This window comes from Lepisosteus oculatus, chromosome 2 (genome assembly GCF_040954835.1).
Source record: "Lepisosteus oculatus isolate fLepOcu1 chromosome 2, fLepOcu1.hap2, whole genome shotgun sequence".
In the NCBI taxonomy this organism is placed as follows: Eukaryota; Metazoa; Chordata; class Actinopteri; order Semionotiformes; family Lepisosteidae; genus Lepisosteus; species Lepisosteus oculatus.
The window spans coordinates 55,754,375-55,768,025 of NC_090697.1; the positions used below are offsets into that span (position 1 = coordinate 55,754,375).

The window sequence follows — 13,651 nt, forward strand, 5'->3', positions numbered from 1 at the left end:
ATTCTACCACTAAAAATACACAACCAGCATTCAGTATTAAAAAAATGTAGAATATCAGGCAAAATCTTACATTATACTTCATAAGAATGTATATTTTTTATGAATATGTTAGTGTCTTTTTAATTGCTTTTGCCCCAATAATAAACACTGTAAAACTATCTTTATCAATATATTCAGTCAAATCAACTGTACGCGGTGTACTGAATATATTGTGTTATTAATAGAATACATATCTGAACACAGACTAGCTAATTAATTCTTCATTAATGGAGTAGTTTTGCATCAGACATTCCCAAGTCTGAATTGTCTGTATACACAGAAATGGTGCAAGCAATCTTCAGTTGTAGAGTTTACTGGTTTAGAGTTAACTATAGTAGTCAGTTGGTCAAAATGTATTAAGTTGTGTAAATAAGGTATGAATCTACACAGAATACATTTATATATCATATATAGTTCATATATCAGGTGGAAATGCACTCACCTAAACAAGATAAAATGCTGACCTCAATACAGAAAATGAGGATGTGTTGATTTGTACTTACAATCTTGCTGTGCTGAAATGTTATTTATAAATAATACAAATAAAAGAGACAAACATTAACCAGCAGCATCCAAAGTGTTGGCAAACAGCTTTTCAAAAACTGAATGATCAGGTATTCAATTATTCAAATCCATTTTCTTTTAAATTAACTTTTAACACACAGAAAAGTACCCAAAGTTTATTTGTCAAGCTTTTTATTTAAAAAAAAGTAAACCTATTCAAGAATTCTCTTTCCACTTAAACCCAACTGGAAAGAATGGCTTTGGATGATGGAACATTTCTCTCTTTTAAGTATAGAATACAAAGGTATATAAAATACAGTATATTGAGTGTTCACCCTACACAATAAGTTTAAAAATAGTAAATGATTCTCGGTACTTTAGACATCGTAAGTGAATCCAACAGTTTGACTGCTTCAAATTAGATACAGAATTTTCAAAATTGTATTTTTTATTTTGTTGTTTTAAATGTTGCAGTCCTATGCTTTGACTGTGGCTTGCGGATGTATGTGTTTAGCGAAAACGTTAATTTTGGATTATTTAAAAGTTAAACAAAACAATCAACGATGTGTATTCTGAGGGCTCTATCCTTCATCTTCCAGGAAAAAGGTCGTCATGTTTATTTGTTACTGTTACCAACTAACAACAGTCTCGCTTATCAAACGTCAAAGGTTGCAAATTCACACCTTCCAAAGGTTAGACGGACCCCTTGACAAAAGCGTCTGAAACGTTATTGTTTCGGTGCCAGTCGAAAGAAATCGCTGAAAGTTCACACCTGTCAACTGACAGGCTAATTAAACAACTTCAGTCTCATATAAAGAAGATGGTTCAATGAGAAGCTGTCTCAGACCAAGCCTGGAAGGAGTTAACAGAACATGACTACTCTTCAAGATCTTTTGGCTGGGGAGAGCAGCAGCCCCATCACTTCTTACAATGTGAACCGCTCCGACACGACGTGTGCCATTGCTCAAGCAGGTAAGCTGAAGGAGTTGCGTGTCTCTAAAACTCATTTTTGGGCAGTATTGCTATTTTTGTCCATCTGGTATTTTGTTAACGGCAGGTGATTTAGAAATCTTTTAAAGGTGTGCTTGTAATCTTAAACTTTGTAATGCGTTTTATTATGCGCAACCCAAATTATATACATTATAAATGATAAAGAAACAAGAAAACAAGAAGTAATATGAAGTACATCCACGACTTGCACAGAAAGTACATCAGGTAATGAAGCTTAATTCAAAATTCCGGTTTTTCAAAAAACGACTTTCTACCGAGAGAATTATTAGATCTTATGTAAACTGATGTGGCTGTACTCTACTTTTGTACCAGGTAATTCTTCACATAACGCAGTTTTTGTAATTACATGTGTGTGTATTTTCTTTATTCCTTTCTTGGTTCAGAATTAAGTGCTGAAATCAACGCTTACTACACCGTAGCCAATCCTTCGGGTCAGAGAGCTGGCGGGATGGCAGTAATAACGCAAAGGAGAAAAAGAACGACCTTTACGCAAAAGCAGATAGAAGTTTTGGAACGGGTGTACGCCACTTCCATGTATCCGGATATCTACGTGCGAGAGAGGCTGGAAAAGGTCACCGGCCTCCCAGAGTCCAGAATTCAAGTAAGCTGGGGAGGGAAGTAGTATGCAACATGTTAGCTGGCCTATTCAACTAACTGTATAAGAAAATGTAAAAAGCGTGCACTATTTAGGTACAAGTTAGAAATGTAATTGATTCTGAAGCGATTCACTACACATCCTTTTACACTTGCAACCCTTTCAAGCCCCCTGGGGCATGTTGTTGCCCATGGAAAGTGATAATGATGGTCCAGTTTGTAAAGCATACTACTGAGCACCAGTTTATTTCCTTTGTAATGTTGGAAATTTCATTAAAAACAGAAACAATATTTTACACAAGTAATGACATTTGTTTTTAAGCAAGACTAGAGACATAGCTATTTAGCATTCCTAATTGATTGCTATATGATAAGATAAGTTTGTTTTATTAGCCATATACGATGTTTTGCATTAGGAATTTGTCTTTTCACATACCCCAACTATAGACATATAGACGGGGAGAGAGAAGCTTGGGGTCAGAGCACAGGGTCAGCCATTTATACGGCACCCATGGAACAATTGGGGTTAAGGGCCTTGCTCAGGGGCCCAACAGAGTAGGATTTCTCTGCCAGCCATGGGATCTGAACCGGCAAGCAGCGCAGATCCTTAGCCACAGTGCCACCACATTTAACAGTAAATAAGGCTTCAGAACTGAAAGTAGTAGGATGTTGTTAATCTTTTTAATATTCATGCTAGCCTTGTACAATTCCCTAAAAATATACAATATAATTAAATAGAACTAAATAATTGAGGCATTTCTCGAGGTGACAACACAATAACACTCTTTCATGTCTTCTGCTGTCAGGTTTGGTTCCAGAACAGACGTGCCAAATCTCGCCGTCAAACAGGAACTTCATCTGTCCTTAAAAGGCAGAACAGTCCCAACAGTCCTACAGCTATGCCATTTGCCCAGCTCCAAAATCAAACACAGCCTGGACAATATTTCAGATCTCTACCGAGCAATTTCAAGGACGAACTACAAACCAAAGCACGTTTTTCAGAACCACAGGTCCCTCTACAGAAGAATGATAGCAAAACTCTTGCGCACGTCTTGATGGATTATGATAATTTCCCACCCAACAAGACAATTGGACCGGAAATGAAAGTGGCAATTCCTACCTCTGCAGACCTATTTGGATCGTCACCGAAACCTCTTGTGTACCCAGGCCACCAAATGAAACCTATCAACCCCAGTCATTTTTTTTCTCCCCAGTAATGTAGAAAGAGGAGACAGTTTTCTGATTCTGACTCTGGCAAGGACAGTGTCATCATTTCTGGGGTTGTGGATTTAATTTTGACAAGGAATGGGGATTTAGCAAGTTTTCTGAAGAGGTTTGTATTTGTAACAGGACCTAAGCCTAAGAAGAGATCTGGCTGGCACGAAAAGCGTTGCTATGAATCAAAAGCTGCTTAGATTTAAGTTTTGAATTCATAGTGAATGATACCAGTGATTCAGATCTTTAAAAATACCTAGATGAGATGGAGTGTAGATGAGATTATAAATTAAAAGGCAGTAAAAATACCTACACACTAAAAGAGTGCTGCAAGGTTGTGTTCATTAAAAAATGAACTGAGTCATCGATATCTGTGCGTTTAGGTCATGAGAAGTGTTTCAAACAAGTTTTTTAAAAGATAAACAAAGGAGTTTGTAGTGTGGAGATCTCAATATATGTCTATTGAAGAATTCAAAACCAATTCTGATTTAATTAAATGTCAGTTTCTATGATTTTGAGATATTTATCAAAATACATTAGAGCTTACAGTTGCATGTGTTACTGTATAATGATAAAAAATAAAGAATATTTATTTAATTCAAATAGTATGTTTCATTTTTATCGAGTGTTTTTTTTTTTAAATAAAGTTTAAACTATGTGTTGAACCATTGGATAGAACAGATAATGATAAAAAGTGGAAGCCCAGGGGAAGTTGTGGGGGGGTGTTAACGGGGGTATGTGTGTCAGCTCCAGGGAATAGTAGTAAAGAAGTGCACAAAAATGCCCTTTTGGGGCCTTCTAGTGAACATTTCAGGATAGTAATCTGCAATAGTATAAAAAAAAAAGAAAATGCTCAGGGATGCCTTCTGGATGCATCTGCCACACATCATTTCCCATTGGTCTGCTCTTTTGTCGCATCTTTTAATGCAATTCTGTAATATTTCCTTGGGTTTATATTGATTACATACTACCTGGAATATTTAAGATTTTATGCTGACTTGTTTAAAAACTAAAACTAGCCTCAGACATTATGCATCCATCCATTTTCGAGCCACCTTAATCCAGTACATGGTCACAGGGGAGCGAGAGACTATCCCACCGTCCATTGCAGGGGAGACACAGACACACACTCAAACCAGGGCCAGATTTCACAGAAGCCAATTAACCTACCAGTATGTTTTCAGATACTAAGCATCAAATGAAACTGCAGTAGATTCCAAAGGTTTCTGTTTCTGTCCCTGGATGGGATGCCAGTCTAACGCATGGTGCACACACACCAGGGACAACTGTTCCAGAAGTTATTTGCCAGTTTTTCTGGACTGTGGGAGGAAACCGGAGCAAAGACCGGGAGAACATACAAACTCCATGCAGATATCATTCAGGGAATTGAACTAAGGGCTCAAGAGCTGGAATGCAGTAATGCTAACCACAACAGCACCATATTTCCATGTATTGTTGAAAAGTTTCTTGAATTGTAAACATGGTAAAACATACAAATACCTTACACTTATGATCCCAGAAAGACATTAAGCACACACATGTCCTGTATGTCACAGATTCATATTCATTCATCTGATCCTTCTATCTTTGTGATCAGCAATTAAACTTATAAAGGGGTCACTTGATAGAAAATGAAGACAAAAGGTACAGCGTCACCTCATTGATGGTTCAGGATTGTCTGTAGTACTATGCTCATATATTACTTTAAAATGTGAAGCAAAAATCCGCAGTATGACGAGCTACATTGTAGTCCATCGAGTTTTAATAGCGCGTCTTACAGAAGTGATAAGGGGATGTATTTGATTATTTTAAATGGTAATATTACGATGCGATGCGTGAAGAGAAATGTATAGAGTTAGCTCTCGGTAAGAGCAGTGTTCGAATCATATTTGGTGCTTACTTTTGCCAATAGCCCGTGACAAAATTAAACACTGTACAACAAAGATACACAGGCAGACTTTCTGTGGCTGTGACTTTTTTTTTGCTATCCGGCTTTTATGCACGTTGTATGGTGTTCTTTTGTCTTTGAAGGAGTCGTGACGGTGTTTATACGCTTGTTAACACAAGCCCAAAATAAAGTATTTTGAGGTTAGGCGTAAAAATGTGGTCGGAAAAGGCTATTTTCAGGTTAAGTGTAACCTTGACCTTTAATAATCGCGTTTGAAATAATTTCGTAAAATATTTTATGACATCCGTTTTCATATTTTGAGCCTGAAGAAGGCTCCACAGCCGAAACGCTGTGTCTCTTTTCTTTTCCTTTTCAGTATGGAATAAATCTTTATCTGTTCCTTTGTAACATTTTAAGATGTCGCGCACACTCGTTGGTCACCGGATACACCGGTGTGAAAAAGTAACTGGACTAAAAGCATGCAAGACCATTGCAATCTGCAGTTTACCATGCAATGCAGGCTGTAAAACAAACAGCAAGCAGTGGGATTTAATCGTATTTTAAACAAAGCTGTCCTTGATCAATTGATAGTGGCCTTTTGACATTTTAAGAGAATCACACCCATCCCTCCCTATACATTATAACACTCGGACCCCCCTTGCAGCAGGACATGGGACTGCGGTCTCCCCTGGGGACCTGATTAACACATAGATGTGACGGGGACTGTAGGTAATCTGTACTAATTGCTCCCTATTGTTACAGCTGTTACTTGTTGTTCGAAAGGTGTTCCTTACGTCTCCTGTTATTTATGTTGTAACACTGTGTCGGGTGTGTATTTGGAACCGATTTATCACCCCATGCCCTGCTTGGACTGGGGAGGGACAGGTAAGGTTTTAAGTGCGTCCGAGTCCCGTGAATGAGTTTGTCTGGCTGCAATCAGAACCGTGTAGTACTGCAAAGCAATCACGTGGATTTTGAAATACACATTTTTAAACAAATTCTCTCTCCTCCATCCTTCCAAAGTCAAGCAAGCAATACACTATTTTACTTCCAAAGATGAGTACTATTCAGAAGAACGGTCTGGTAACTGAAAAATTGATATTTATTATAATGTGAAGAATTTACAAATGGCAAATGAAACTTTAATTTGAACCTCTTTTTCCAGTGTGACACAGTAACTATTACATTTTTGTCAAAGAAAATTAGGTTGCCATTTATTTATAAATTTTCACAAGAATTGTGCATAGGTGGCAGTCTACTTACCCAGACAAATACAGTAGCTGCAAGTTTTTTGGTAGGGATGAGTAAGGTATCATGGAAAATTTAACTTTCTGTTGATGTAAAAACAGGAGAACTAAGATTTCTTTAACCAGTCAGGTCATTTCAGTATTGACCTTAAGATGATATGTTGTATGGTTTGTATAAACATTCAAACCCCACAATCATATCCCACACATACCTGAAGAAACTTATTTCAAATATATAAAGAACAAACCAGATATAGGAAAGAAGACAAGTCATTTGCTTTCATAATTTTTTAATGCTTCAGAACTGCAAAGAAAATATTTACAAATACACATTTAAAGATCATTACCAGATTGCTAAAATATGCACAGACACCCAGTGAGTCAAAAGTTATGAAGTCATTAAAACCTGTGTTTGTATTTTGTGTAGCTTTAGAAGGTACATTACTAGGTATGTGACTATAAAGAAGCTTTAAATTATTTGCATCTTAAAGGGTGCACTTACTATTTTTTCCAAGGACATACAAGTAGCGTTGTGATTATGAACAGAAGTAGATCTTAAAAACAGGAGGGGATAGTTAAGGTGATTAAAACTTCACAATTCCTCTTGAAAAGATAGCAAAAATTGGTAATTGTGTACAAAATTTGAAGATAAAAATATTTTCTTTTAATATACTTACATAAAAGTAAAAAAGTCACCTCTACATATAAGAGGTATTTTGAAACACTACTACAATAAACCTAAAAGCTTCAAAAACTAATTTTCAACTTTACAATAATCTACACAAAACAATCACTTTACAAAGCATTGCTGGATTAGACATTTTAAATTGCAAAATGCCTTGCCATGTTTGCTTACACAGAAGTATAACATTAAATAAATTAAAATTCTGCAGTAAATACACAATGAACTGCACAGACACCCTAACTAGTAAAAAGATGCAACAAATTAAAAAGTAAAATCCTACCCAAAAGATGTCCTGCAGAGTGCTAACATTCTTCCATGTTATGCTCTTTGAGCAAGATATACCTTTGTATTTTTTACAAAACTTTTTTTTTTAGATTTGCTAGAGGCTTGAGTAACAGAAAAATATTGCCATAAAATTTGGTTAAAAGGGAAATTGGAACTACTATGGATGAAACCTTGCTTGGCACAAAGGCATTCATGTATAATAATTTAAGCAGAACAATATACTTCTAAATGCATTAAGAGAATATCCAGTAACATGTTAGTGGAGCATCTTTTATCAGTTCCAAATGAAAAGGCACCACAAGGTCACTGGAAAGGTAGTGTATAGAAATGAAGTGACTGAATTCAACTTTAAGATTCAATTCAGACATTTTTTAATTATCAGGTTGAATAAGTAGGGAAGGGTGTTTTAAAATATTTAAGAAGTTTCTCAGAGCAATATTCTTGCTCCACTTAAGGTACTGAGTATTTAAAGTTTAAATTAACAATTCGCTTAAAACAAAATACTCCAGAGAAGGAAACATTTAATTTATCAATTAACAGTGAATAAAACTGCTGTTTTTAGATGCATTCCGGTGAAACCAGACACTCTTTAAAGCCAGTGTAGTTTACAATGCTCCTACGTACACATTTCTAAACTTTACACACATTTAAGACTGCTCATTCTTGCAATGCTGTAAAATGAAAACTGCAAGGAGACAATGAAATATAATTAAGCAGGCTTATGTGCTACTCTATGTTATAGATTAAATATTATTTGGATTGGCACAATGTTAAGCAAAGAAAGATAACATTTCTGCTTGAATTATGATGACTTTTCACTGAATGAACAATGGGTTGACTTTTTTTTAAAAAAGTAAAAAATAGTTTAGCACCCCATATGCACACTGACAAGATAATGTGAAATGACTTCAATCTTAAGATGAAGGATAGTGTACAAAATAAAAAGAAATGCAAATGTTTTCCTCTACAGCCTGGAAATAAAATATAATTGAAGAGAATATTCAAGGCGACATGCCTCAAAATGTTTGCGGCACAATATCCAAGCACAAATCAGCCAGATTTGCAGAAGACAAATCTTGTTATTCTGTTAAGTTTTTAGATTTATATTTACATACATTTATGAAATATTTACAGTTAATAGAGCCATTTTCTCATACTGTACAATAATACACATGGTTGTAAAACTTAGACTCTGTTGGTGTTATTGGCCGCAAATGCATGAAGATTCCCCATCTGGCTCAAACCACTCTGAATATGTGCAACATGAATCTCCACATTATCCTGGAAGCAACTACAAAAAAAACAATAAATAAATCAGTTATAATCTCTATAAATATGCAAGGAAAAAATAGTTTTCATATTTGTACTTGTAATACCTTTACATTTTTGCACATGCAAATCATGAAAGATTTCATAAAACATTACAGTGGGAAGTTTTCTGTTATTATTAATGAGGAACACTTACATCTACAACAGTAACTCTTTTAAATAAATGTTCTTATTATGCACATTTGATAGTACACAGCATGTGAATTGTTATCCACATTTTGAATAACGAAAGCCAACTTCGAAAAAGGGATACAAAGAATTTTTACAACCTTGGCCAATGTAAAAAGTGAAGATGAAGGCATTGTACAACTAGTTTCATACTGAGTTTTTGCATCATACCCCACTAACTAGTATGGCTGAGAGCTAGCACAGGCATGAAAAACTTGTGTAATACAGTTCACTGCATTTTGCTTTGGGCGCTATTTGCTATTGCGTGCGCTCTTATTATAAGAATATTTGTGGTTTAGACTATCATGGACCACAAATGGAGTGGTTACAGTACTTTGTTCTGATTAAGGCTGTCTAACTATGTAGCAATTTATTACTAAAAACACAAAACAGGCTGAATGTTAGTTATTTCTTTTATCATTTTTTTGGTGAAAAAGGTAAAAGCAAGGGTAACATTTTTGGGATCCAGAACAAATTGTAATTTTCCCCCAAAAAGAAATAATGGAAGTAGGCGTTCCTTTTTATGAATTTTCACTATACGAACAAATTACATTTGAAAAAAGTGGTGCAGGTGTAATTTCATGTAATTCAAGAAAGTTAAGTTATTAACAGAAAATAAAAAAATATTATGACAAATGTTTGACAAACTGAAGTGAAAGATCTATGCTATTTCCATGAGAACAGGATAACTCAGAAAGTTTCATTTACAAGTTCCAAAAATATTTTTCTGAATGTTCTAACATTATACACGTAATGTATTACCCCAATATTTAACCCAAAATATCCTTACATTAACCAGTTCTATTAACCATTAACAGAGTCCACTGTCTGGTGACCATTGTTTGAAGTGTCCTGAAAAGCGTTATATAAGTGTAAGGAATTATAATTAACGTTAGTTCTGCTTAATAAAATGCATTTCTTTACTAAAGAATAAATTCCATTGTAGAATCTAAATAAATCACAAGACTTTCACTGGAGCTACACAAAACTCATGCTTAGCATCACATTATTATATGGTATTGTGAATATATTATCTGCTGCAACACCCATACTTTCATATTTATATAATATTTATTTCATATATATATGCATTTGTTCAATAAATCCACTATAATATATTCACAAGCAATCTGTATATCCTTAATTTAACACATAGCCAGTTTTATGTAATTCAACTCCTTACTCTTTTAAGCACAGTGGCAGCAGTTGAGATAACCAATGAAAGCAACTGATTAATGCATCACAAAGGGTAAACTATTTTCGTAACTATTCAGTCACAAAAGTATAAACAGGGATGCAATTGCTTTCTAATAGCCAGGACAGCATTGTCCTCATGGATAATGGCTTTATTTTTAAAAAAAACCAGCTGAAAACACCCTAAAATAAGCTGAAAATACCCATTCCTTGTCTTATGTCTACTACTGTATATGGAATACTCCTAGCAGAACCCCAGCTTATCAACATTCTGAAAGTATGGAAAAGATCTATCACAATGAATTGTACAGTCTGAATCTTTGATTTTCTTGTTTGTTCTGTGCAGAGGGTTAGCAAAACACTGATGTTAATTTTAATTGTTTAAAATAGTTTACATATTGGCAAACAGTGTTATGTCCAGAGCAAATGTACAAGGCAGGACTTTGTATATCAATTATACATCCAATCTTACCTGATATTTGAACTATCTATTGAGTTCTTGATGTCATTAAGTGAATCAGTCAAGGATTTAAATTCAAAAGAATTCAAGTCACTCCCTTCTGCCAGACACTGTAAAAATAAATAAAAAGCCCAAGCTATGAATTTTACTTCTATTTAAATAAGCAGTTCAGTATTAATATCATTGTGATCCAGACAGAGGAAGGACAATAATCACGAGTAATATCATAGTCAATGCAAACACAAAAACCACAACATTGGTCATTCCTAAAATTCAATTTGTGAAACCTTTTATGTTTTCATTTACTTTAAATTCACATTTTAATTCACCCCTCTTCTAAAAATATTCTATGCATTTCGATTATTAGCAATGCATAAAAAACTAGTTTTCACCCTTGGAAGTTTTACAGTACTTTATAGTACTGCCCCTAGCATATTCAGTGAAGTAATTTTCCATCTAAAGGGCTGGGATTAAGTGCTCCTTGTATGAACCGCCTCAGACTTCAGGCGAACCTCTGGGATATACTTGCCTTTATCTGGAGAAGGAGTGCTGTGAGCCTTGAGATGAGATCTGTAAGGCTTTCATTCTGGATAGAGTAATGCCCGTTGGACAGTGTGTTTGCCTGTCTTACTATATCCTGGGCTTCTTCCTCGCATCGTCGCCGCAGATCAGAGGGCTGGTCTGCTGGCTGCATGCCCTGCTCAGGAGCCAGCTGTCAAAGAGGAAAACAAAGAACTGTCCGGAACAAACCCTTCATGCACTTACACCTACCAACTCCACATCAATAAATACTAGTCAGAACAAGAGGAATTACTGCAACAACTTTTTTCAACTCTTACACGGGAGTAGGGGGTTCATCCTCATAGGACATTATATAATTTTATTTCTAGTAAAAACAAGCTTTTAACTAAATCATATAAAAAAATCCCTAGTGTTTTCCAAACCTCTCCTTTTCATCCATTTAGCACTTCAATTGGTCTATGCATTCATACCCTCATTTACTTTAAAATGTCCCTAGCTCAGTTTGTCTTATGTTAACACAACTACAGAACTATGACCATTGTCTAGTGGAAATGTAATTTTTGCAACTTATTTCTGACTGAAGGCTATGATTCAGCACAACGGCTGTCCTTTACCATATCCATAGTGTAAAAATGGCTTGTTAAATTTCAGATGAAATCTTATCTGAACAGGCTGTTTTCTACCAAAATGTGCAAAACCTTACCTCATAACAGTACGCTTGCACTTCATGCAAGACTTTGTTGAGATCTTTGTTGAGCTGCTCTAAATCGAGCACAATGGTAGCATACCTCTTCTGAAACTCAAATCCTATTGGCATTGAGTAGGATTTCTGTAAAAAAAACAAATTTAATCACAATAAACTGTGACATCAAAGTAGAAACTCATTAATGAATTAATTGGCAGTTTCAGATAAACTGCTTATTTGACAGATACAAGTGGTTTTCACTCAGAAGATACAACATGGAGCAGAACAGACACTAGAAGTTGTAAACGCCTTGTAAACTGCTGTTCACAAAGAAAAGTATAAATGTGCAAATACGTCATTCACAATTGCAGTGTAGGACTTTCTCAAAAAACAATGGCATCCGTTATTCCTAAAATTCTAAAACAAAAATAACCAAATAAAGTTGGATATAAATCAAAGTCAGAAATTATCCAAAGATTACATGTTAACTTTCTTAGGTAGCCCCTTCTAGCTCAGCTTTCCCATTAATGATCTTATATTAAAATGATATTTCTTTACCTGCATTAAATACCCTACACTTGTCTGCACTCTGTACTTCTCTACTGTTTCATTTAAACCTCATCTGCCAGGCTTTTGCCCAGTCTTGAATGTTTTCTAGATCTTTTTTGAATTTTATTTGCTGCTTCTACAGTATTTTGTAATCCTCCTAATTTGCTTTATTCTCCAAATTATAGTCTACTAATTATAGTTATATAATAGTTAACTACAAAGTTTATTATGAAGAGCTGTGGCCCTAGTACATATCCCTGCATTAATTCGAGTATAGTACATCACACCAATTTGAGCATTTACCCCTTGTCTCTACCCTCTGTTTTCTCTGTATTAAATTCTAAATCCAAACACTCCCCTTTACCTGAATGCCTACTGCCCAGTACGGTTTCCATTCTAATGTTTTTCATAATGTTAAAACACAAGCTAGTTTTAATTGGAATAGATCATATTTCACTATCCTCATTACGTTTTATGACAACACAACATACATTTGTGGGGCTCTATGTAACTTTATAGAAGTAATCAATAGAACTTCTACTGAACATTCTTGTTAAGAAGAGAAAGACAAGAAACCAGGAGAAAAAAAAAAGTATCTTTAAAACATGTTACCAGTTTCTCTGCCTCAGTATTCATTTCCTTCAACAGCTTGATATGCTCTTTCTTAATCATGAGGATTCTTGATAACCTTGTCTAGAAAAGAGAAAGAAAAACTGAGAAGACGTTCATAAAACCGCCAGTTATTGTATTTCATACAAATTTCATACTATTCCAAAACTAGGACAGAGTTTCTAATTTAAAGAAATAAAACTAAATACAACTTGAGTTTTGAAATTCTACTTACGACTTGCACAAGAAACTTCACTGGAAAACCACCCAGTGTCTCTCCATCAGTGCCCGACAGCTTACTCTTCCAAGATGACTGACCAAGAAGGGGATCGTTATCCTTGAGAAAGATGAAAAATAACGGCCTCTGGATTTGTCCAAAAACAGAGATCCACTGCCTGTCTCATAAGAGTTGTGCTTATAAGGTTTATAAGGCAATAAGGTTTAGGGCTTTATCTCTGACGAATCAGCTGTCAACCACAACAACAAGCTTAGAGCAAAGACAAAATACTTGTGCAACAAGCGGGAGTTTTCATTGGAAAGTCATTTTCAGCAACTATTAGTTGACAAAAGACCCTTTGTGTTTTAAAATGTATCTAAGAGTCCTCAAATTTTGTTGATTACAATGTAAATCAGTTACTGAAAGTCACTAATTTAACTTTACAAAAAC

The 13,651-nt window shown here is 35.1% G+C and overlaps 2 protein-coding genes across 3 annotated transcripts in view; one reads left to right on the plus strand and one right to left on the minus strand.

Annotated features, from left to right (window-relative positions):
• Positions 1-1,415: 1,415 nt before the first annotated feature.
• Positions 1,416-3,469, plus strand: mixl1 (Mix paired-like homeobox). Its single transcript, XM_006625740.3, has 3 exons — positions 1,416-1,515; positions 1,938-2,155; positions 2,955-3,469. The coding sequence occupies exons 1-3, from the start codon at positions 1,416-1,418 to the stop codon at positions 3,363-3,365; spliced, it is 729 nt and encodes a 242-aa protein (XP_006625803.2). The 3' UTR covers positions 3,366-3,469.
• A 3,302-nt stretch (positions 3,470-6,771) lies between these two features.
• lin9 (lin-9 DREAM MuvB core complex component) overlaps positions 6,772-13,651 on the minus strand; it is a 31,160-nt gene continuing 24,280 nt past the window's right edge. For both annotated transcript variants that reach the window (XM_006625741.3, XM_015346675.2), the window contains 6 exons: positions 13,220-13,321; positions 12,988-13,068; positions 11,845-11,970; positions 11,149-11,331; positions 10,632-10,729; positions 6,772-8,759 (listed from right to left, as the gene is read on the minus strand). In XM_006625741.3, coding sequence (XP_006625804.2) covers positions 8,654-8,759; positions 10,632-10,729; positions 11,149-11,331; positions 11,845-11,970; positions 12,988-13,068; positions 13,220-13,321 — 696 coding nt within the window. In that variant the 3' untranslated portion in view covers positions 6,772-8,653. The remainder of the gene's footprint in view (positions 8,760-10,631; positions 10,730-11,148; positions 11,332-11,844; positions 11,971-12,987; positions 13,069-13,219; positions 13,322-13,651) is intronic.